Here is a 24,754-nt window from a genome sequence, read left to right as displayed (position 1 = left end):
AAAGACTGCTTTATTAACTGCGCTTCAACACAACTCAGTTTCAAACGGACTTTATTAGTTCATATTAGATACATGAAACTCACTTAACAAATGAAACATTTCTATGAAGGAAATAACTTAATGCTGTAAAAGTGAAGAACAAAAGGAGGAAATTGAACATAAGCTCAGCATGCAGAGATTAGCTGATGATATGAAGGATCTTAAAAATTCGGACACTAAAACCCAATTAAATAACTGAAATCAAAACAAAGGAAACCTAACATAACACAAATCTATCATACACAAAGTAGCAAGGCTTTCACCATGTCATTGGCTTTAATTATTCTAAAATAGATGATCTGATGATATACTGTATAATCATGTCTGAATGTAATCACTGAAGATTTCTCCCTGACTGCATATAGTGCACCAAGGCTGCTTTCTATAAAGAATGACAAAATGTACAGTGATGTTTAAGGGGGGAACAATTTGGTTGGATGTCTTAAATGTAAGTTTGGTAAACACTTATCTCTTTCCCTGATTCGTTACGTCCTGTAGTCTAACAGATCAGTGACAGCCAAGTCAATTTAAAGTCGGTATATATACGTACAACAGTCTTATCCCCCTAAATTATTCTCCAAATCCAAATGAAAGGACATCTTTCATCTTTAAAAAATGTTGCAGACAGATTCAGTAGCCCTGCCATATACACTGAATTAGAATGTCATTTCAAAATGTCACATCACTTCAAAGTGTTTCTCTAAGTTGAAGTAACAAAGCGAAAGTCAGTATAGTCCTAAAGAGTGGATCTTCACACCATTACATGCAGAAAAGAGTGCAGAGTGATTTATTTCAGTTGTGACAGGAAGTAGGCAGAGCGGATGTGCTGATTTTCTGTTTCTCTAGTCGAAGTTGAGCGGGTGGCCGTCAAAGTGAGTGAGCACGTGATTCTCGAACACCTTCTGGTCGCAGTCCAGCGGGAACTGCTCACTGCACATGGGGCAGATTTTCCAGTGGCTCTCCACATGCTCTTCAAACTTGCTCTGGTCATAGTTGGGCGGGAAGATGACCTCACACAGCGGACACCGCTTCATGTCCATGCTGCTCACAGGGAGAGGACAGAAGTAGAGAATGGCAGCGAGAGAAAGCTCACGTTAATAAGCAGTGAAGTGATGATGTGGGCGAACCAGAAGCACAGGCTAATAAAGAGCATCTGTCTGATGCAACGTGGGTGGCCTGCCGCTTGGCTAATACCAACAAAAGGGAGTTGTGTGGCAGAACAAACACTTTACACATGTTACAATGCACAGGTTCAGAAAAATGTAGGGTGCAGCAAACTTGCACGGCATTTATGAGAGTTTGGACATGTGAGGGTGTGTTACCTGGGATCAAAGCAGAAGGCAGTTTGTCCGTCGTTCACAAATGGGCTGTGAGTTTCAGTTGCTGTTGGCTGTTCGTTGGTATGACCCTGAGAAATAAAGGTAAAACTACAGTTTAAAAAAGGTAAATCCACTCAAATTTGAGAATATTTAACACAAAGAAAAAAAAGAATGGGAGAGTATAGAGACAGCGCAGTCTGAGAGGCTTACATTGTTGTTGTTTTGCTTTTCCTCTGACTCCTCGTGGCCCTCTGGCCGGCTGTGGTTGCGGGTGGGTTGGATACACACCACATTACTGTCCCAGGAGGGCGGGCCCACAGGGGGCAGCCTAAGCAGCTGGTCATCTGAGAACTCCTCATCTCCTTCATCTGCAGGAAGAGGATTCATAGACAGAGCTGCTGTTAATACAAGTCAGTTATTTCTGCAAATGTTACTTATTTCAACAAAGGTTTGTGTTATTTTCTGAAAATGAAACCAACCTTTTGAGTCTGAACTGGAATAAGGGTTGCCAAAATGCAGCTTGCTGGGGCTCTGAGAGACCAGCAGAGGGGTGGGGGCATCCTGTGTGTAAGGGACAGGGTACTGCAGGAACAAAGGCACACTGGACTGGTTACTCTCCAAACTGGTTTTCTCACTGCCCCCCTGATCTCCCTTCCTGCTGTCCTTCTGCAACTCCTGGGGGGGAAACAGCAGTATTTGATTTTTTTTCACAACAACAAAGGCCAATAGCTAAAGTAAATGGCATCAACATGTTTTCTGTGGAGCTACATATCTGGTTGTATCTCCCAGTCTGTCGAAGCAAGTTATACATCACCACTTACAATCGCACAGCAGCTCCTGAGCTGTGACTTTTCTCTCGCTCACACAAACAGTTTAATTAGTGCCTTCATTAAAAAAAAACTCTTCTTATTTTCAAAGGGAATGGGATGCTGTGTTTTATTGATGTTAGTTGCAGACGCCAATTTAATTTACAGTCTAAACCTCAAATTGGGTCATTCTGCTCCTCTTAGCTGTAACAGCATTACCTCGAAGCAATATTTTAGGCCAGTGAGGACCTTGCTGTGGTCCAAAGTAATGGAATGGAAAATAAGAACTCATTTACTTTGCTTCTACAATTAGAGGCATATTAAACACAGACCAGATTGGGAGAGGGAAAATGGCAGAGGAATAGCAGTTTTCAGGGAATTTTTAGAGTGGAAGAAGTCAATAAAAGAGAAAATGAAAGCTGTCACTAACCCCCTCCAGTTTTTCCTTCTCCTTAACAACAAGCGCTAGTGTATCCTTCAGTTCCTTCAGCTCCCGTCCCTTCTCAGCTACCTGGCCCTGAAGAAAACAAAAAACACAAAAACAGAAGAATGAAGAGATAATTTCAACTCTTTCAACTTTTCAAACATCGGACGTGCAGCCGATTGAAAACTACATCACTGAAATACTCTTAGATCTCAGTGCGTGACATTAATTGATCACAACCATAAAAGGCTTCACTTTGCAGAGGACTGATTTATGTACAATACGGCTCAAAGCAAAACAACCTGTTTGAATTCCTCTGAGACACTAAGCAAATATCTGCCTGACCTGAGCCAAGCACAGCATTAGCTTGGCAACTGGAGATGACTCCTTGGAGCCAAGCTTCGCTTGTCTCCAGAGCCTGACATAAATAGCAGTAAAATGTCGTCTCACAGATAGGCCTGCTCATAAACAACACTGTCAGAGCGACTGTGTTCAAGGGGAAGACAGCATCAAAGGCTCAATCCCTGAGCTAGACCAGCCATACCCAGTGGTAAAAACACACAAAGTGTCCAGACAGGCCTGCTTCAAAAAGCAGCAGTGCATCACTGGCAGCGAATGGCCTGAGCACAGTGCTGTCTGTATTGCGATGAACTGACCTTGTAGCGATCTTCCTCTGCTGCCAACTGCAGTTTCAGGTTCTCGTTGGTCTTCAGCTGTTCCTTAAATTTCACCTCCATCTTGGCCAACTCATCAGCAAACATGCAGCTACGATCCTTCTCCTCCTAAAGAGCCGTCAGACATTAACCAATTGTTTTATCATACCCCTCTATTTTACCGTGCACATCGCACAGAAAGGATATCATACCTTTGGAGACTGTATGTCTTTGACAACCGAGTTTGACCATCTAACTTGGGGACACATGACCAACAAAAGGATGCAAATAATAGGTTTCTTACCACCAGCATCTGCTTGCATTTCCTGTATTTGTCATTCCTGTCAGATGCCTCTCTGCTGATGCCTTTAAGCTTCTCCTGGATGATGGCTTCCAGCATGGGATCAGCAGACCCTGGACTCCCTGTGAAGACGATGAAGGCAAGTCAAGTCATTTAGGAGAGGCAAAAAGCTCATCAGTTCAACTGTTGATTATTTAAATGTCAAATACTATTACAGCCCACACCACACACCAGTATGTCAAAGAGCAGTGTCCAAAATAAAACTAGTTTGATTGACTGATTTCTAAGAGAAAAACAGAACACACAAGGCAACTACCTTAGAAATTACACTGCTGGTAAACTTACACATTATTGACTTCCCTAATTTTGATTACTGAATACAGTTTTGAGTGCAATTACTCATTCTATAACTTACAATGTGGCACAGTTAGATGTAACATACCTGGAACTGATGTGTCTGGACTCACTGATGCAGGGATTATTGTGGCCTCTTGTGCTGAGCTTCTCTTCAGTTCCTGCAGACAGAAAAAAGTGTTAGGTCTAAATGCAACTAGAAAGAGACAGTAAACTGGTGCAGGCATGAGCTGGATACACACAGGATCAGTAGACAGCATAATTGAATTGAGTGTATTTAATTAAGTTTGCATATTAATTTTACAAAGAGACATTAAAATGTGCATGCGCTAGTGTCTGACACATTGAATGCCAGTCAAGAAATTAGCAACACAGACGGAGGAGTGGCCATTTGGTGAGATGTGATAGGCAGGCATAGTTTGACTGAAATCTAATTCGAGTTCTGTTCTTTCACTTGTATAGTATACAGTATGTCGGTTGGTATCTGCTGGGACCTACCCCTTGCTGTTCAGAGAGTCTAAGCACTTGTTTTTGCAGTCGCTGACATTCCTTGTATTTCTCCTTGTAGTGTTCCGCAGCCATGTGCAGCCGCAGCTTCAGGTCCTCCACCTCTCTCTGAAGCTCTGCTACAACAGCTGGGTCAGCAGCTTCTTCTTCTGATTTGGCCTGGTGACAAAATATATAAAACAGAACATATCAAACACAGTAATGGGCCAACAGCGAGGGCACATATGAAGTTGTAGAGAGAGAAAAGATCCGCTTATTAATAGCACCTTTATGATCTACAATGTATATCAGCCTTTTTATATTTCAGAGGTGCTATCAAATCACTCTTTAAATAAAAGGTGGTTGTAATGTGGTAATGTTATGTTCCTAAGAAACATTGCTGTTTAGGGGGGACTGTTGTCTTGTTTTTTGTTTTAGTTTAGATTTGGCTAGGTCTGAACTATGGAAAGAATTACAGCCCCCTTCAAAGGCAGAACCAGTAAACCCCCCCGTGAGAGAGATTCTTGTTTCCGTTTCCATTATATTGCTCTTCTTGCTTACTGACTTCACCGAAACATAGTTCTCATGAAATTTTAATTATTATTTGGAATGTTATTATTTTTTACTTACTTACTACTTGATAATTTGATGTGTGAATATATAATAATGTCAACATTCTGAATTATTTTCTTCTTTTATCTTTTTCCCCCATTGCTACAAAGAAACAAAGAAAAGTACATGTTTTCTATGCCCACACATCATCTCCCCCTTCCTACCATTATATTAATTTATCCCCAATTAATTAACACCTTTAATAATAAATGTAATCTTTCATATAAAGCTAATTGAATCAATGCCTGTTAGCAGATTGATGGTCATCCTTACCGCTTCCTGCTTGGCCTCTGCCTTCATCTGCTCTACCAGGCGCTCGAGGCAGACGCACTGGGCCTGAGCTTCAGCCTTGGCCTGGCGAAGGGCATCAGCCTCCAGCTTCATGTGGTAGAGTTCAGACATGGTACGGTCGCGGGTGCTAGAGGCGTCCCTCAACTCAGCGGCTAACAAGGAGGACTGCTGCTGGTTGGCCTGGAGCTGCTCCTCTTTCTGCCGCAGCTGCTCCTTCAGGGCCTTCATGTCTCCCTGCCAGAGAGAAACATGTTTAAGGTGAAGGTTTTTCATTTCCGTAAGGCAACTATAAATGTCTTATTGTGTGTTATTCTTGTTATCACTAATCTTAAAAGTTTTATATGATATAAGAATTCATCAAGTTATATCTACTGAGGTGTGATTTTTTTAAAGCTTTAAAACAAAATTATTTGTACCAAGGGGGGAACTTTGGCCAGGATCTCTCTGTACTGTTTCTCCTTCTCAGTGAGGCATGCCTGCAGGCGTCCCACCTCCTCTTTAAATTGGGCAATGGTGTTTTCCTTGTTCACGTCCACAGACTTCAGCATCTGCAACTCTGCACTCAGCTTAGTGTTCTCCAACTCCCGGTTTTTCAGGTGAATCTGGTGCACACGCACACACACACACACACACACACACACACACACACACACACACACACACACACACACACACACACACAACACAAACACACACAAACACACACAAACACACACACAGATGTAAACCAGGCCCACACGCACACAGAAGAAGTTATAAAACACAAGAAAAGTTATAAAACATAAAGTTTTTGGCTTTTGCATCATTTATACAACATCACGATCATGTACCAAAGAGCATATGACTATTAAAATAAATGTTGCATGACCTCAATTAAAAAACAGAGAATGAGATAGGCCCATAAAGCTTTCTTGTGCAACAGCCCCAGTGTGATAGTGCAAGTTAAATTAGGTATGGGTTTCTGGCTGCATTTCCATGGCGACAGTACAGTATGTGGCACTCCCAGTTCCTGTGCAGTGCCCACCACAACAAAGACACAAAACACCAAACACTCCAGAAGAGGACAGAATAAAGCATGCCCTGTTTAGACTAAATGTTGAGGGAAGACTGTGCAGAATAATCACAGTCGTAAAAAGTGAAAAACAGACACAGGAAGTCAGTAAACTGGACCTCCAATTTTGGGGAATCTAATTTAACAAAATTATTGTTGACTGTTGACAGATTGTAAAACTGTCACTAACAGCAGCAGTCATTGACATAATGATCATGTGACAGAAACGTCCATGGCTGCAACCTCTGAACCTTGACATTCTTCATTTTATTTTGTTAATCTTTATACGATAATGCAACTATTTTAAGGAAATACATATAAGACATGTTTTAATACTACTAGTGCATTACCTTGTAGAGTTCCTTCTCATCTTTCTCATTCTTGAGATGAGATTCAAGTGCCTCCTTCTCTGTTGTAAGTTTCTTCACTCTATCTTTGAAACTAAAGAAAAGGTCAAATTATTAGACACTGTGATGAGGGATTCAATTTGTGACTTTGTTCACATTCAGTGTTTGGAATAACTGATAAATAACCATGGATTGTGGTCTTTAAAAGCATATGCTGTTTTTAAGCACCATTCATAGATAAAACAAGCTGCTGACAGAAAATAAGTAAAAGTGAACAGATAATTATTATTTTATTACATATAAAACCTGTAGACATCACAACAACATACAAGTTGATATCTTAATGTACTTATTAACACAAACTCTCACAGTTAATGTTTTGAGTATTTGAGTAACCAGGGGAAATTTCTTTTTAATTTATTGAATTTTCTGTATGAAACAAAAACCGTCAATTCAGTCAATCTGCAACAACCCTTCCATCCTGAACTCACCCATCCAGCTCAGTTTCCTTTTGTAGGCCCTTCTGGGTGACTCCAATCAGATCCTCCTCCAACTGTATAACTCTGGCTGTGGCCTCTTCTAGCCTCCTCTTAACCTCCTCTTTCTCCTCTTGCAGTGCCTGGGAAGAATTCTGCACGTCCTGAGAGACAATTAAATATAATGTTAGAAACAAAAAACCAAAAGCCAAAAAGTGGAATAAAAATCCTAAGAAAGACATAAGACCAGATAAAATACGGAAGAAAAAGTGTTTCAGTTTAACAATGTGCTTGATTTAATGAATTACTGAGTGAATTAATCATTCTAATTCATAAAAAAATTATTTACTCCAATGTATGCCAAGACCCACATGAATCAAGATGGGTTAAACTGACAAAATAATACTAGCTTCCTAGTGTACCGCTTTCCATCTCTGTCTTTGACTCTCAGCTTGTGGAAAACGTGTTCAAAACATAAAAAGTTTATTGTCTTTGAAATGCAATTCTAAATCAAAATGAACACTATGGCTCGATGCAGAGCTTTCAAACTTAAAAGATGACATCAAAAAAGCAAAAGGAAATGATATTTTTTACAGTTTGTTTATAGACAGAATTTTGGAATCTTTATATTCACACCACATAAAAAAATCATATAAAAGTATAGTCATAAAATTAACAGCCACAAAATCTGTAATCATGTTTTCATCTGAAAGCCATTTTAAAACCAGTAGATTTATGGCAGAGGACAGCACTATGAATTATTACTGACATTGCTTTTAAGACTTAATGTTATGCTATAAAAAGCTGAATTACAACTTTGATAATACAGACATTCATATCTGTCAGAGTGTGATTTATACTTTTAGTGGATCACGAGTTTGGGTAGCTCTGCAAATTTGCAGTCTTTCGCTAGGGGGTGCTAAGAGACTGTTTGGCTAAATATAAAACTGTACTTGGAATACCTATATGAACTAGAAAAAAGCATTAATATGATTTAGCACATTTACCAGTATGTTCTGCTCAATCAACAACAAAAAAGTATTCTTTGCAACAAAAAAAACAAAACAATTAGGCCTTTCGCTTCTCCGACAAAAGTTTTACAACAGCAACAAACATTTTTCTCCCCTCCCTTAAAAATTGAGTCCATTCTCCGCTTACTTGGTTCTCTCTTCTCAACCGAGCACAGGTTTCTTTCTCCTGCTCACACTCCTTCTGCAGGCTCTCCTTCTCAGTTTCCAGCTGCTCCTTCTCCTGTTGCAGGAGGGCCATGTTTTTGACCAGCTCATCTTTCTCTCTCTGGGCTTCTTCCACCTTTTGCTGCACAGAAAGATAAATTGTTCAAGATGTTCGGACCATTCACATATTTCACTTCACTAACAAAGTACAACACCGTGCTCAAATTGTATATAATGGTGTTCACCACTGTATTTATGTCTTTATCAGACTAATAAGAACTCAGAGGTTTAACTAGCCCTTCTGGATGAGACAGCCTAGTAAGATCTGAGAACACTTATATATTTAGTAGCGCTGCTGTGGCATGTCATACCTCAAGGAAGCTAGCCTTGGTGGTGACCACCAGAATGTCAGAGTTGCATTCGTCCTCCACAGTCAGCAGCTCGTCCTCTGAGGGGCTGTTGGCACGAAACAGGAATGGTGTGCTGGCTCCCCTGATCTCCCCTTTGTGGGTCACATAACAAAACTGGTAGAACTCGCCATCGTCATTGGGCACATAATAACCTGGGAAAGAATGACATCAAGTCAGTGAACTCAGTGTACAGCAGTACAGAGAAGCAAAGCAAAGTATAATCTACAATCCAAAACCCAATCATTAGCTTATCTTAAACTGCACACTTATTCAGAAGTTATAACAAGGTGGTTATATGTTTAAAAAAAGTCATTTGGAGCATGCGTGTGGTGTTGTGGGTTTGAATCTAAAAAGCTAATAAGACATATCTTTCTCCCCTTAGTGTCACTCTCCATTACTTTATAAAAAAGTGCATAAAAGATTTAAAACACATGAACTGAACTGTCATTAACACCAGAACAGAGATCTGTTGGGAGAATTTCTCATTAAACTTTATCCACTGATTTGGTATTAAAGTTTTAACAATCCTCTGAACAGCCCTCTGATACGCGGTTATTAAAAGGTGTCAAAGTTATATAAAAGTATGGTATGATCTTACCCTGAAAGACCACTGTTCTGTGAACTGCGGTACCTTCCACATAGTTCTCAGGGAGAGGCGACCACAAGAATGTGTAATAGTCCCTCGCTGTGCTCCAACCAACCTGTGAGACATTGTGGGGACTACAGTCAACCAGACGTTCTCACCACATCAGTGTAGGATAATAACAATGGAGGATTAACAGGGAGACTTCCTAGAATCCACACAGTGCCACTTCCAAAATATCTCAAACCGGTTTATTACAGTAATCATAGGGTTTTTAATCTATGTTGGGATGATAGTGCAAGACCATGCCTGCTGTACCTTTTTTTTCCTAACGAGAAAAAATTATAATTTCTGTAAAAACACCAACTCCCGGCCACCATGTGCATGTGGCCTGGCCCTTGTCATGAAGAAGCCTAACTGTGGAAATGTAGCTACAACTCACTTCTAACAGGAAGAGGAAAATAGGTGAAAATTTTATACATAGGTGACTTGAAAATGAAAACCAAAATGTAATTATACGTATTTTATGTGTTGCTAACTGATGGCTGATGAGGGGGGAGTACAGAAAATACATCCATAACTTCAGCCCAGTGCCATAAAACTGTCAAACAAAATCAGAGTCACATCGAGCTGGCTGGCTCTCGGTGTGTGCACACTCAGGCACACACATGCATCCACAACGAGCCCAGTCAAACCAGCCTATCACACCAGCCTCTGCTGCAGAACGCAGTCTCTATGTGACTTTCAAAGTGTGACTTAATACAATTTTGAATAGTCATGCAGACAGAAATTTAAATATATACTGATGAAGCAGATATTTTTGGTGCGGACAGGCTTTCCTTTTACTATGTGGGAAGTTTACTTTCTCACCTGTGTACAAACAGCCTGCAGCTACAATACCGCAAGTGTTCATCAGAGCCAGAGATAGAAGGCTCTGGTGCTCCAAAACCCCCAATTGTTACCAGTGCAGTTCCAGCCAGCAGTAAAGAACAGGAAGCAATTAAAACATGCACCTAGTTAGTGAGTGTCATTACTGAAGGCTAGCCCTTACCAGTCCACTCATTAGTGCAGCAGAGGTGGTGGTGGGTGAAAACTCTGAGAGGAACTCTTTCACTTACAACAGACTGGTCTACAATGTGTATAAATGTGAGGAGAGAAGGGAGAGATGGTGTAGAGCCAGTGAGCCACCATAAAAAAACTGGACTTGTGAGTGAAGCGCACAGCACAGGCAACGATGCAAGAGTAAAATCTCCCAAAAACAAAGCAGCTGCAAAGTGCGGCCATAGGGCCTACCAATGCAACAGGTATTTTAGTTTAGACATTTCGCCAGCATTACAGCAAAGTCATACTTCTGCTAGAAAGCTGATACAAGCCGGTGGCAATGTTACTGCAGGAGGTAATGTGTTGTCTATGTGCCAGTCAGACTGTATAAATTCAGGAGCGAGTTGTTCGTGAATCACACAGAGAGGTTGTGCTTGGAGACAGGTTAATTATAAAGCAGTGCTTGCTTTTTCCTAGGCCTCTCTGACAACCTGTCCCAACAACATTCCTCCATGAAGCCGAGAACAGCTAGCATCACGCAGCATGGTAATGTTCCAACATCAAAGGGCCAAAGGCTGCTTTTGTCCATGTGCAAACAAGAACCTGTCTCCTATCTTTTTATTAACAGTAGGTTTAGTTTTTCTTTGCAAAGTAGAAGTGTATGATTTAACAACTTGTAAATGACTTTAAGTTGACATGTGAATGCATACATTAAAATGAGCAAATCATTAAAATTTTAGTCGTATTTATTCAAACTTATAATTCTTTGAAACAACTTACTGACAGTTTCACACATTTCAACCAACTCAACCACAGGATATTTTCTAGTTTAACCTGAATCACATAACTAGACACATCTGGTACACGCATAGTGCGTTCAGATCAGAAGCAAACCAGTGAGAAAGTGGTGACTGGGAGCCCACACTGAAGTATCTCTATGCATACAAACGCGAGAACTTGGCACCAAACGTCTCATCTGTCAGCGCTGCCAGGAACATTTACACGATTTACGATCCTGCACTCAGCCTTTTCCAGCTCAGCTATGTGTTTTAGCGGCTCAAGAAATTAGTGATTTTAAGATCTACACTCCCAGTTGGTGCCTACCTTGAAGCTAAACACAATGTGATGTGGCATCCAGCTACGACAGAGTGCTGAATCCAGAATTTAAACAGCCCCCAGACATTTCCTGATCCACCTCCAGTAGCCTAATGTGACCTCATTTCTAAGTAAGGCTTGGTATCCTGTATACATCCATTTCATGAATCCACAGAAATACCATAACACACATAAAGTATATTAATCATTGACATATTTTTCAGACATAGAATAAATTTAAGGTTTTCATCATGGTTACAAATCCATGACCAATTGAAATGTTTGATGTTCAGCAAAACTGTAACTATTTGTCTTGGCTGGCTTAATGGCATGACAGTAAGCATATTTGTGACTCTCAACACTAGAAGCACATTCAGACAGATTGTAACACAAACAGAGAGAACCATTAGATTTTTTTTTTGATCTGGTGTGATTTAATCCCAGCTTCCATCTCATCTCTGGTAGATAAAAAGCCTGTTGGTCTAGAAGAGCTTAGACTCATATGCTTCCGTCCATATCCACGATTCACTACAGATGGGGCCAAAATAAATTACTACCGCTGTATTGGATTTAATGTGCTCCTCTAACAAGATCCATGTGGGACACTCAACTGTGTGTTGGGGGTCAAAATGCTCTATTCCCTCCGCCAGGCTCGTTTTTCAAATAAATGTGACAATGGCTGCACTCAAAATCTCTCCGTTTTTCCACTGAGTCAATACTTTGACTGCAAAATAAACTCCTTAAGTAAGGCTGTGTTCAACTGCACATATTCATAGATATTTTAAATCATGCTTGAATAGCCACGATGACATTGCTCAATTGCACAAATGGAGTCATATATATCATTAAGTATGTTAAGCGATTTACCTTCCAATACATCCTAAAATACTAAAACTACGAGTAATCACAATACTTGTGTCTATATCTCGTGTTTTTGTCAAAGGCTTTTATAATACACTTAAGGTTATTCACCTTGAATATGCCAACCCAGTCCTTTGGATGTGGTTTGATAAATTGGGTCAGGGTGTAGTGACACTCCAGTGCAGCATGGGGCAGGTAACTCTTCCCCACATTTTGAAAGATGACGTGGGCAAAGTTTGATGTGTCCATGTCGTTGCTTAATAAAGTCCCGTCCAGGAACAGTGCCATAAATTACTCAGCAGTGGCTAAACAGGAAGAGACAAGCAACAAAACATGTGTTTAGAAACGATAATAACCACAGAAACAATACTAAAATACCATTATTTACAATAAATGACAATAAGTGAGCAATCAGAAGCAAGTCATTTGTATACAAACAGATTCAATGCAGAGAATCCCACAATTACTGTATGTTGTTACTGATGACAATGACATTTTTCCTATTAGTTGTCAAGTTTACTTTAAAATCTAATTGAAACACATCTTACAACACTGCTAATACACTTTAAAGTTCTCTAACCATTTCCGATATTCAAACAGAGCCATAAAAGTTTTCATAAAGCAAATATAATCATTATTTAAGGATAAACTATTGTTTTTCAATCCTTATTAAAAGTTTCTTCCATCATTTCCCATCCCAATCTGCTCTAGTTTTAAAGCTTGTAATTAGGCTCAACCGCAGGCCTATCAGGCAATCTTCAGTCTTAGATGTTGAGTCACATGGTGTATGTGTATAGGACACAGTATTCTATACTTTGACTGGCTTAAAATGTATGCTCATTCTTTTAAGTTTTGAATAGATTTGTTTAAGAGTTAAGTACCATTTGGCTATAAATCGATTAAACTGATTACTTCAAATATACATTTTAAAACTATGCGAAAAACTAAAATGTTATGATGTAGGTATTTCCAGCTGCTATGGGCTCTGTAAAACAAGAATTTTACCCAGTCACTTATCTACACAAAACATGTAAAAACATCTTTAGTAGTTTGTTTTTAGGACCAAAAAAAGAATCAGACTTGTAGGTGATGGGTCCCAATCTGAGCCTTTGATGTGAAATGTCTAGATTCCTGATCATTTCAAGTAACTTGTCTACAAGTGGGAAAATTACAAATCCACATTTTCAACAAATGCTTAGATTTGGCTTAGATGTAGGACTGTGTGATGCTGGGCTCATTGGCATATGCCTTCTCTGTCCTCTCTGTCGAAAAAAGTCCTTGTCAAGACGTAATGTTAAAAAAATTCCAGCTTTGTCACCAGGACATTGTCCTCAACTGACCATCAAAAGGGTAATTTATCACTGGGAAACCGAGGAACAGCCCATGACACACACATTTACAGAAGGGGCCATGACCTTTCACTTCCAACACAAACAATGCAACAGGTGGTACTGTAGACATATCCAACTTTAACTTATCTGTCACACCCTTAGTGGTAGTTGTATACTACTACTGTAGTATAATTGGTAGTTCTTAGTTCTTCTTTACTCAAATATTTATCTTTTTGATTACTTTCACATTACCCGATTTACATCAGCAAAACTGAAACTGAAACCAGACTACATTTGTAAATCAATACATAAAGATACATAGGTTTAATTTTGTAAACAATAACTCATAATTTCAAGCTAGTGTAAATCTTGAATTATCTGTTAGACCACTTTATATTCAGGTGTAAATTATCAATACTCTCATATTACCACTTTATTTAGGATTAAAATACATGACAGCGGGCTCTTCTTGATACAGATGGCCTTTATTTAAATTTAAAACTAAAAACACGGACACATGATTATCATGAGTTGTGCTTCAGGCTGGATTTTCCATTTGGGCCCTCAGCTGATATCATTTTGACCGACGTAATAAGGCCTGTGACAGCCAAAACATGTCCTCGGACAATGATCGGAAACTCTCAACATTCATCTCAGTCATCTAACATCTGACAGTCGACGATGGTCTCAATCTCATGTTTAACAATAAATACAAAAGTGTCGAAAGTCAACGGTGATGGCTGAAATGGACAGCTGACAACTAGCAGCTAACGTTACGAGGCGAGGCCTAATGCGACAACAGTGATCATATGTGGCGATGTTAGCTCGCCAGCTAGGTAGCTAACGCATACTTTGCTAAACAAGATCACGCGTTCATCGCATGGCAAATAGACTTTTGTTCTTAGGGAATGTGTAAAGTACCGAGCAAAAAAAAACAACAACAAATTACTCTTACTGGTTAAACACACGGTTTTATGTCACAACGCCCTTAACAGAAAACAGAGCAGCTAACGAGAGAGCCCCGCTATCAGGACAAGGTTAGCTAACGTAAACAGTTAGCAACGCTGTCTCTCTCGAGGTAGCTCCGAAAAAGAAACACGTGTCAAACGGAGGGAATATCACCGACCGCTGTGTTATTAGTCAGGTTTATAAAATAAACTGTAAACATACCCAGTTGCCATGTTGAACAGAAGCTGAAATCCGAATGTATGATTAAAAACAATTGTTGACGCAGTTCAGTGCTTTCCCCGTGCCCACTTCCTGGAATAATAACAACATTACGTCATATCCGGACAGGGGACCTGGTTGGGAATCCCACCCGTCTGAAAATATCTTATTATTATATAATAAGGAAACAATGTTATAAAGAATAAACTATTATATAATGGAACACTGATCCGAGTGAAATTATATTTCTGGGTGGCACTATGCGTGCAAGAGTTATGATAAAGATTATAATATACAATACATTTAAAAGATATAACTTATTTTTTAAAATTATTTAATAATTAACAGTGGTGGAACTTACTTTACTTATTTTATACGTCTGCTCCTCTATGTGTTAATGTTTTATTGCACTTTATATCTTCTAACTACATTTATTTAATAGTCACTTTGTATAAACAGATTTTACATAACAAGATCAGTTTAAACTAAATCATAAAATACGGTGGATTCTTAAAGTTTGGACTATAAGTATGTAGTTAAAATTAACTCCAGGCTGGCCAACTACAATATTAAATGCTTACACATTAAAGTGTCAATAATGATGATTGAATATATACAGCATATAATAAGTACGGTAGTTTTACTTTTGATACTTTATATTTAGTACTGAATACTTTTGCTGTTTGGCGCAGTTTTGAATGCAGGACTTTTTAGCTATTTTTACACAGTAATATTGCTACTTTTACCTGAGTAAAGGATCCGAATACTTCTCCAACCACTGTGAATAAAACTATTCCGACATTATCCTAACACAGACCGACTGGAAACACGTAGAACCACTTTAGGTAAGTAATGCTGTTGAGGAAACGTAAAATAAAAATACTCACTATAAAATAAACGCAACAAATGTAGCTGGGGACTCCAGACCCTCCCCCCCAGCTCATTGGCTGACTGTGGGAGGAGGGCTGTTATTTGATTGGAGGAAGGAACTGCCAGTCATGTACGTACAAATACGTCACACGTAAGGTCAAGAGGAAAGAAGCATGGCCGCTGTGTTGAGAGGGTCTCGGTACCTAGTTGGAGGGTGTTGCAAGCATGTTGACTTTGCGTTTGGTAAGGAGAACAAACGGACCCTGTGGACGCATTGGGCCCGTCGCTACGCTTACTTTAGAAGCTCCCGTTGTTACTTGAAGGCTCTTTGTGACATGAAAACACTACTTTTGCTTGAAATGTTGGGAGAGAAGTTTTAGTTAATTGTTAGTAGACGGGGTTTAGCTGCTGCTGTTGGGGGGGTTGTGCTCACAGTCTACTGGTTAAAGAGCTTTTCTGTTCAAATTATGTCGTTCCTCTCGTGCTAAAGGCCAATAATGTGTCTCGACTGCAATATTGAAACCGCTGAAGGGTGTGAAGTTGTCATTATGTTGCTCTTGTGTCCTACTGCATCCTGACTTTTTATTTAAGGAACGGTATGTAATGTCAGTCACCGTGTATTTTGTCAAGCCCAAATCCTTTTGCAGAAAGATGCAGGTGGCTTTTTGTAGCCACTCGAACAGATGAACCTCGGAGAGGGACAACCTGAGCATAATTGTTTACTTAAATTTTTATTTAGTTTCGTTTAATTTGCTCAACGAGGTGTTGTCGTTTAGATACAGTATGTGGGTAAGCACATGGTAGTAAATGGCAGTTTTTTTGTTATTAATGTGAAGATAAAGGAGTAAATTAAGTTATTTTACTCAATGAGATAAGCAACCTTATCTATTGAGAGAATGTTCTGTTACCAGAGAGTTAGTTCAGTAAATATTGAAACAGGCTCTGGTACCAGTATCAGTATGTTAGATGACTTTCACACTGAAGGGCAATTACATTGGAATTATAACTAAATTAAAATGTGGTATTCTTAGACACATTAAGACATTATCTGAACACAAATTTGCTAATACATTTTTAATTTGAATTATCTACTCATCTAAGATATTACTGAAACACTTTGGGGGGGGAAATTCGGCAAGAAGAAGACAAGCATTTTAGTCCTGGAATATGTAACAAGGATACTGTGTCTAAGCATTGATCCATTTGGCTGTTATTTTGTAGTCTCCACAAGGTCTATGGCCTCGAAGACACCGGTGGGGTTTATTGGTCTGGGCAATATGGGAAACCCGATGGCAAAGAACCTGCTGAAGCACGGATATCCGGTCATTGCTACCGATGTGTTCCCGGAGTCCTGCAAAGAAGTGCAAGAGCTGGGTGCTCAGGTGGGAGTGCCGAGTGTACACAAGCCTTTTTAAATTTTAAACAGTTTCCACAACAGTGTGTTCTCTTCTTACCTCGTGATTTTGTGTGTTTTCTCAGATTGTGGATAATCCTGCCGAGGTAGCAGACAAGGCGGACCGCATTATCACCATGCTCCCCTCTAGTCCCAATGTCATAGAAGTGTACACCGGACCCAATGGCATTCTGAAGTTGGTTCCTCTTTCTATACATACGTAATAACCTCATGGATCTTAGTTGTGTTCTAAATGTGTACTTTTCTCAACAGAAAGGTGAAAAAAGGCTCCCTGCTCATTGACTCCAGCACCATCGACCCAGCTGTTTCAAAAGAGATGGCCGCTGCCGCTGAGAAGATGGGGGCGGTTTTAATGGATGCACCTGTATCAGGAGGTAAATTTTACATCTTTAATCACGATCTATGTTGCATAATATATATTAGTTTGCTTTCTGATCTTGAAATACACACACTTGGTTGTCGGGTTATCAAGTAGCCTTCACCTAACTAAAACTAATGCAGCCTAGCACAAATCCCCCCCATTTACAGAGGTTATAATGTTTAGTTCTTGTTTAAACTGATTAAAGAGGTGTTTATTCAACTTGATGGTCAATTCGGAGGCTGTTGTGGAGCTGTGAACTGTATTACACCATACTGAGAGGTCTCAACTCCCAGTGAAATAAATGAAAGCAAAGACGGACTGTTTCAATACACTGGCAACTTAGTAAATACTTTTTGAGAACATATCATATCTGTTCAAATGTTTATTTACTCTTGAAAATTGTTAGTCCGACCTGTCTAGCAAGAATGGCTGCAACAAGAAAACTATTTTCATTATTGATTAATTGACTGACAATTTTCTTGATTAATTGTTTGGATTAATGAATGGCAGCAAATAGCAAAACAAATCTATCACATCAAGTTCCCAGAGCCCAGCGCAGCATCTTCTTTTATGATACCAACAGTCCTAAACTCCAAGATATTTAGTTTACTATCATGGAAGTCTTAAAAATCCAGAAAATATTCAGTTTCAAGAAGGTAGAACTTTTGCTATTTCTGCTTGAAAGTTTCATAACAAATCAATCCATCATCAAAGTAGTTGCACTTTCTGCAACTTGATTAATCAACTAATTGTTTTAGCTCTACATTATTGGAAAGGTAGATTCAACAATAAACCTTGTGTGAGTTCTGTATTACAGTAATTTGTATAGTAAAATGCTGGGAAGGGACTATTTGTTTCAACATAATTAATTTTGTGTCAAGTTGACACTTTAACATTGGCATTTCAGTACTTATTTATTACGACAGTGGCAATAAGTGGTCACTATTGCTGCTCTTTGCTAAAGTTACGGTTAAAAAAGAAGCACCAACAGCATATATCTAAGGAAGACGAGGAGGAGCAGCTTCTGCCTGCAGAAATGTTCCGAGCTGACTTTCCTGGGGGTCCGCACAGAAACCGAGTTTGTTTGAACTTGACCTCGTCAATGTCAGGACAGCTACTTTCTTTGAATTGATTTTGGTCCATTTTATAGCCTGGCCCTAAAGATTAGTAATGATTTATATGCTTCCGTCCTGTGGTAGTGCACATGGATTAAAGTAGTCCAGCTTTCGTGTGTGTGTGTGTGTGTGTGTGTGTGTGTGTGTGTGTGTGTGTGTGTTGGCTGTTTTACTAGTGCATACTGAAGTGTATGTCATACTTTGATACATCACGTCAATCAACAGGCTTTAACTCCTAAATTAAACTTTTTCAAATCAAAAGAAGTACAGTGGCATGGTAGTGACTGTTTAATCCAGTGTGGTTAAAGCTCAAACATAAAAGCACACATGTTGGTGGGGACATAATTGAGTCAGCATGTGTCTGATGGTTTTTTTGTGTGAAGAAATGTACAGACCAGATGAGATAACTGCCATCTTTCATTTTGCCTCACACTAGAATGATTACCTTACCAAAGGCGAAGGAGTAGAGCTGTTAAATAACTGTTGAACTGGTGGTTGATAATAGAAACGGGATTAAGAACAAACTTTGTGCCAAGGAGGAATATTGTATAGACGCCGAAATGGATGCCAATTATATTCTGAATGGAAAGTTCACTTTTAAAAAGTTGCCAAATGGTTCCATTGACAAGACCAAAGTCATCTGTGTGTTTTGTCGTTGTGAACTGAGCTATCATCGCAGCACGTCCAGTCTGAAATACCCCTTGATGGCCAAACACACAGCTGATGTGAATTCTCCACCCCCTCGTCAAAGCCAGGCAACAATGGATGACTTCAGACAGAAGCACACTCCTAGTTTACCTTACATGTGCACTTTGTAATTTTATTTTGTATCGCCCTGTTTTGATCCCTTAGAAAGGGCTGTTGAAGGGGCTGTTTGTGTGACAAAGTATTTTTTTATTTTTTTACCCTTTTATTGATGGACAGTGTTACATTCTGTGAGAGATTATTTGCTCCAAGTGAGAATGTTAGTGTGAAATTGAACACTACAGTATATGCCAATGTTGTTTTCAATAAAAACAACATTTGCACAAAGCAAGCCAATCCACTTTTCCATGTTGATAAGAGCATTAAAATGCGAAAGAATAATGGGACAAAAAGAAATTAAGGGACATTTGGAATAGATAAAAATGTGCGATTAATTGCGAGTTAACTATGACATTAATGTGATTAATCACGATTAAATATTTAAATCGTTTGACAGCACTGCTTTTCACAAAAATGTCTGATTAGGTGTTTTCACAGTGCTTAACAATTAGGTTGTCATCTGTGTTTCCTTAGATTGTTAACAACCATGCTTTTTCTCCAGTTTCAATTTCTTCCAGTTTACAATTTCTTCTCACGTCAAATGCGTCCTTAAAGTTTCTGCATATTTGAGAAGAATACTGCCACTGGAGAAAATCCACAGACCTGCTTTCTGACAGCTTTGTTATCAATCATTCAATAATAAATTCAGTAATAAATTTAAGAATGTATTTGTTTATTAGTCGTAGCTAACTATGTAGCTAATTACGTAAACCAATAGTTCTCAAACTATGGTACATGTACCACTGGTGGAACTTAAGCTGCCTCTAGTGGTATGAGGAGGAAAAACTTAAAAAAAAAAAAAAAAATCTTTTCTTTTTTTTTTTTTTTTAATTTAAAAACATAACTATGAAAATTCTACAAAAGTCATTTAAAATCAGTTTTGCACTTTGTGTTTTTGCATGTAATGTGTGCATACATTCATAATTAGTTACGAACTAAAATGTGATGGCAAGATGGTAAGTGGAGGTAAAATGAATGGTTCACTAACACTGTAATCGTGTCTCCAAGCAGAATAAGAGAAGTGCAGATCTGGGGAATCCCCTTTCCACCAATTAGCTCTGGTACTTGAACCAGTTCCGTTCAGGATTCAACAACAGTCAACAATAAATAATGTTCTCATTAGGAATAAACCTGCCTCCTGTGTAAACTGTCCATAGTTGGTTATTTTGGTTATTACTTGGAGAGCCTAATAGTTTCTGAGGTGGTATGCGGTGTAAAAAGTTTGAGAAAAACTGACTTAAAACTATTCAACCTCCAATTTATTTTCAATCTGTACTTTTAGAGTAGTTTTCAGTTTTCAACTCTAACGGTCTTCAAATGATCCAAGTCTAGTGTCTGTGTCTACAGTGTGACCAAATCACAGCTACTGGTCTTACAGTATTTTGAAAATTTGCTTTTCATATCTCAATTTTTATTAGAATTTTAAATTGCCATTATTCTGTATAAATTTTGAAGCCATTACCCACACTTTTATTATTTCTCAACTTGACTGTGGTAACTCCCACGTGTCTCCAGCAGCTCAGTCCTTCTAGATTCCAGTTAGTACAAAATGCTGCTGGCAGACTGTTGATGATGACGACTAGGGAGGGGGAAATGTATTACACCCATGTTGGCCTCTTTCCATTGGCTTCCTGTAAACTTCATGATTAATTATAAGACTCTGTTGGTTAATTTCTTGGCACCCATGTGGCTTGCACCTGGTTATTGTATATCACACAGCTTTTAACCCCATGTGAACCTGAATGCACCGTGAAATGTAAAAAAATAGATCCAGAAACAGCTGTCCCTAAATCTTGTCCAAAGCTGACCAAATGTTTTGCAACAGTGTCCCAAAACTTTTCACCAACTTTTCCAATGAGAGCAGGTTACAGGTTATTGTCCTTATCAACATTTTTAAATGCATACTTTTATTACTTAAATGGTTGTGATTGTGCCTTATTTAATGTACATCCCCTTATTATTTATTTTTTTCTAAATGTTTTATGTAGCATCGTACCTTGCATTCAATTCTGTGTTGTCATTTGTATTACTGTGAGGCTACATAATAATAAATAAGAGATGATTGCTACATAATAGGTTCATAGGTCCCTTAAATTTACAGTTAGGAGTCTCTATAGTGCCAAAGTAATGACGGAAACTGACATTTTTATCTTCCCTCCAAAAGCTTTGAATGTCAATTCTGTCCCCAAATGTATTTATTTGTTTTAAATTATGCTCAGGCACCATTATAACTAGAGACATGTGGAACAAGATGCAACAAACACATTTAAACATATTTATTTAATTATCTCCCGATTGTATCTTGCCTAAAACATTTGACAAGTTTGATGGCCATTTTTTATGTGGTTGTGAAATTTTAAAAAGATTCTTTGTACTTACGTGTGAGCATATAAAGAATTAAGTATAAAAGTCTACATTTTCAAAGGGTGATAGGTGTTATCATGGCAGCCTTCTCCTGGCTGGCTGCTATGATTAACAATAATTACTTTGTCTTTAAGAATTAGCTTGAATTGTTTGTTGTTTGCCTTCAATTTTCATGTTGCTGAAACTTTCAGAAAATCACTGTAAAGCAACCACCCCTGCTTGCACATGGTTCATTGTATGTAAGCACGATTTCTCATTCCCAGGGGTGGGAGCTGCCAGTTCGGGTAAACTGACTTTTATGGTTGGAGGAGCAGAGGAGGAATTTACTGCAGTCTCAGAACTTCTGAGCTGCATGGGAGCCAATGTGGTGTACTGTGGTCAGGTTGGAACTGGACAGGTACGAGCAGATATACATTCTTTCTACAAACTGTCACAATGTCACTCAGAAACTAAAGCATTTTTTTTTTTTTTTTTTTTTCATAAGTTGCACATGTAATAGAATGTGTATGAACTTTGTAGTCAATTCTTTAACGAAATCCAAATTTGAAGTCATAAAAAAATATGAATTAACACACTGTTATATCTTGTTACAGGCGGCTAAAATCTGTAATAACATGCTTCTAGCCATTGGAATGATCGGGACTTCAGAAACAATGAACTTGGGAATCCGGTGAACACTCTCTTGGTTACAATTAACCGCATATGCATTCATTTTAAATCAGGACTATGTATGCAGCAGCAGTACACTTCGTGCAAGTAACATTTGTCTTCACTTGCAGACTTGGTCTTGATCCTAAATTGTTGGCCAAAATCCTGAACATGAGTTCAGGTCGGTGCTGGTCCAGTGACACCTACAACCCTGTGCCTGGAGTCATGGAGGGAGTTCCTTCTGGGAATAACTACCAGGGAGGCTTTGGTACCCAGCTGATGGCTAAGGTCCGTTTGATAACTTATTTCTAATAATGTAGGAGCATTATAATGTTGCCCTTGTCATCACAAATATGGTTGTAATAGTTATTTTTCCTCTCATTAGTGTGGAAAAATAACTTGTTCCTATTAGCCTCTGTATTTTTTAGATCAAAAAGATTTTTTTTAAAATGTATTTGTGCTTTGTTTAAAGTGAGTTATTTTATCATGAATCAGCCAGGGAGTGATTTCTGTGTTATGCCCTGCATGTGGAAAAAAGGAATTTCTATCTTCACGCCACCAAAATGATGCAGTGAACTGTTCAGCAGTAGTTTATGTCCCTCTTAAAAGCGAATCAAGGCCATATTATTACAACATAAAGAAAATTCTCTGTGGTGTGTGTGGACTGGTGGTTTTGGTTTTAAGTTCAGTTTTCAGCTCCGTTGGGTTTTTTTTTTAATGTATGTTTGCTTTTCTTTTTCAGGATCTAGGACTCGCACAAAACACAGCCACTAACACAAAGACTCCTGTCCCCCTCGGCTCCTTAGCCCATCAGATGTACCGTATGATGTGCGCACGCGGTTATGCCAATAAAGATTTCTCCTCCGTATTCCAGTTCCTGCGTGAGGAGGAGGGCCAGTAATGTCAGCCTCCACCCCGTCCACAACATTGCCAGGCCTGGCCCTGCACAGGACTAACATAGTGTAGTTAGGGTGCATTTTGCCCTGAGGACTTTTTTCTTTCTCCAAAGTTGTGAAAGACATGAAGCCAACAGAGCTCCAACACAGCGTGACAGATCATGTGTGCACTTATATCCTATTGGAAATCATGTTTCTTGTGTGATCTAGCCTTTTTAAAACACTCCTTTCAGTTTTAGAAGCAAGTAAATTGTCAGATATATGGAGGATCCAAGATGTCAGTAGACTGCCCAGCAGTGGCAGCCGTGCAGATCCCAGAATTTCAAAGAGTTCTGTGGGCATCTGTGGTGTTAAGAAGACGACTCATTAACTCTGTCGAGGCTAAACGGCTGCAAACACGGTTTAGTCTCCACATATTTATCCACATATTGTTTGTGATTTATTTCTTTATGTTGCTGTTTTGTTTTTTTCTTCTGTTCATGGAGGGTTATTTCTCTGACATTGGAAGTGTTACTTTGGGATAAGAATGTCTGATCATATCCTGTTAGGAAATAAAAATAAATTTTGATGTCAATTGATGTGACAATTTACCATATTCCTTTTTTAAAGTTTCATCTGTTTTTCATTTCTGGGTTTGGATGTTAACTTGTAACTCAGCTGAAATATTGACAGATGTATTTTTTTATAACTGGAAGCATAATATTCATTGATTGCTGCTGATTTGTTCTAGTAATGCCTTTAAATTCTGACAAAGATTCAAAGAGAGCTTTGCGTGAATGGGGGCCTCAGTAATGCAAATGAACCCAAACACTAGACAGGATCAAGGATAGTAATTTTTGCGAAGAAATTTGACTCTCGCTGTACATTTGTCCATCCACGTCTTCGAGCGCAAGCAAATAAATACCTCTGAAATGTTTTAGTTTGCATCCTGTAGTCACGGTAACATGCTGAACCAACTTGGCTGCAGTGCGGACTCAGTGGTGGGATGCGGAACACGGGATCAAAACTGCACACGAAAAGGACAAAATTATCCAACCCGATGTTACAATTCCTCTCTGATGAATATTTGTATTGAATGTTGCCTACTCCGCCACTGTGGAACAAAGTTGTGACCGACTATCGCGTCATGCAGACAGCTTCAGTAATTTGGGGATGTGGACCTCTTTTTCTATCCCCACTTAGGAGGGCGGCATGTTTCTGATCTAGTTTGCCAAGAGCCACTGAGGGGCCAAGGTGCCATAGGTCATGCGATCACAAGACAAACCCATAAAAAGTCCATTAAGCACTGTAGGCTAAGAGCTGTGTTGTCATCTACTTGATAGGTACCGCAAACAGAGCAGCACTTTGGTCTCAGGCCTCCAGCAGACTGTGACACGCAGCCTGCATCATCTGCTGCAGTGCTGCGCCTCATCCCTCCTGCTCCACCTAAAGCCTCTTCAACACTTCAATAAGCTTTGCAT

General features: G+C 39.1%; 2 protein-coding genes across 3 annotated transcripts; one reads left to right on the top strand and one right to left on the bottom strand.

The window, feature by feature from the left end:
• Positions 1-34: 34 nt before the first annotated feature.
• On the bottom strand, positions 35-14,955 carry tax1bp1b (Tax1 (human T-cell leukemia virus type I) binding protein 1b). Of its 2 annotated transcripts, XM_051407757.1 has the most exons (18): positions 14,826-14,955; positions 12,436-12,629; positions 9,343-9,445; positions 8,706-8,896; positions 8,318-8,476; positions 7,175-7,323; positions 6,687-6,777; positions 5,702-5,887; positions 5,268-5,519; positions 4,395-4,562; positions 3,985-4,057; positions 3,546-3,664; positions 3,245-3,370; positions 2,595-2,681; positions 1,838-2,033; positions 1,569-1,726; positions 1,362-1,447; positions 35-1,080 (listed from the first exon to the last, which is right to left on the bottom strand). In XM_051407757.1, exons 2-18 carry the CDS (start codon positions 12,610-12,612, stop codon positions 882-884), a joined length of 2,520 nt encoding a protein of 839 aa, XP_051263717.1. In that variant the 5' UTR covers positions 12,613-12,629; positions 14,826-14,955; the 3' UTR covers positions 35-881. The 2 variants fall into 2 exon arrangements, with proteins under 2 accessions (XP_051263717.1, XP_051263718.1); XM_051407758.1 differs by lacking the exon at positions 3,245-3,370.
• An 862-nt stretch (positions 14,956-15,817) lies between these two features.
• Positions 15,818-23,896, top strand: hibadhb (3-hydroxyisobutyrate dehydrogenase b). Its single transcript, XM_051407763.1, has 8 exons — positions 15,818-15,935; positions 16,914-17,074; positions 17,172-17,281; positions 17,359-17,480; positions 22,014-22,147; positions 22,344-22,420; positions 22,530-22,686; positions 23,141-23,896. The coding sequence occupies exons 1-8, from the start codon at positions 15,866-15,868 to the stop codon at positions 23,297-23,299; spliced, it is 990 nt and encodes a 329-aa protein (XP_051263723.1). The 5' UTR covers positions 15,818-15,865; the 3' UTR covers positions 23,300-23,896.
• The last annotated feature ends 858 nt before the right edge of the window (positions 23,897-24,754 follow it).

This window comes from Dicentrarchus labrax, unplaced genomic scaffold, assembly GCF_905237075.1.
Source record: "Dicentrarchus labrax unplaced genomic scaffold, dlabrax2021, whole genome shotgun sequence".
Lineage (NCBI taxonomy): Eukaryota > Metazoa > Chordata > Actinopteri > Moronidae > Dicentrarchus > Dicentrarchus labrax.
Note: the sequence above shows the minus strand (reverse complement) of the source record. Positions and strands in the feature narration are given on the sequence as shown.

What these genes read in the sequence shown, in the direction of transcription:
- tax1bp1b (XM_051407757.1), bottom strand. Translation starts at nt 12,612, where the DNA reads ATGGCACTGTTCCTGGACGGGACTTTATTAAGCAACGACATGGACACA. An exon ending in TGGCCAAAGTTCCCCCCTTG is followed by an intron (nt 5,520 to 5,701) that starts GTACAAATAATT and finishes TCTCTCTGGCAG; the next exon opens with GGAGACATGAAGGCCCTGAA. An exon ending in AGAAGGAAAAACTGGAGGGG is followed by an intron (nt 2,034 to 2,594) that starts GTTAGTGACAGC and finishes TTTCCCCCCCAG; the next exon opens with GAGTTGCAGAAGGACAGCAG.
- hibadhb (XM_051407763.1), top strand. Translation starts at nt 15,866, where the DNA reads ATGGCCGCTGTGTTGAGAGGGTCTCGGTACCTAGTTGGAGGGTGTTGC. An exon ending in GCATGTTGACTTTGCGTTTG is followed by an intron (nt 15,936 to 16,913) that starts GTAAGGAGAACA and finishes GTTATTTTGTAG; the next exon opens with TCTCCACAAGGTCTATGGCC. An exon ending in GGATGCACCTGTATCAGGAG is followed by an intron (nt 17,481 to 22,013) that starts GTAAATTTTACA and finishes TCTCATTCCCAG; the next exon opens with GGGTGGGAGCTGCCAGTTCG.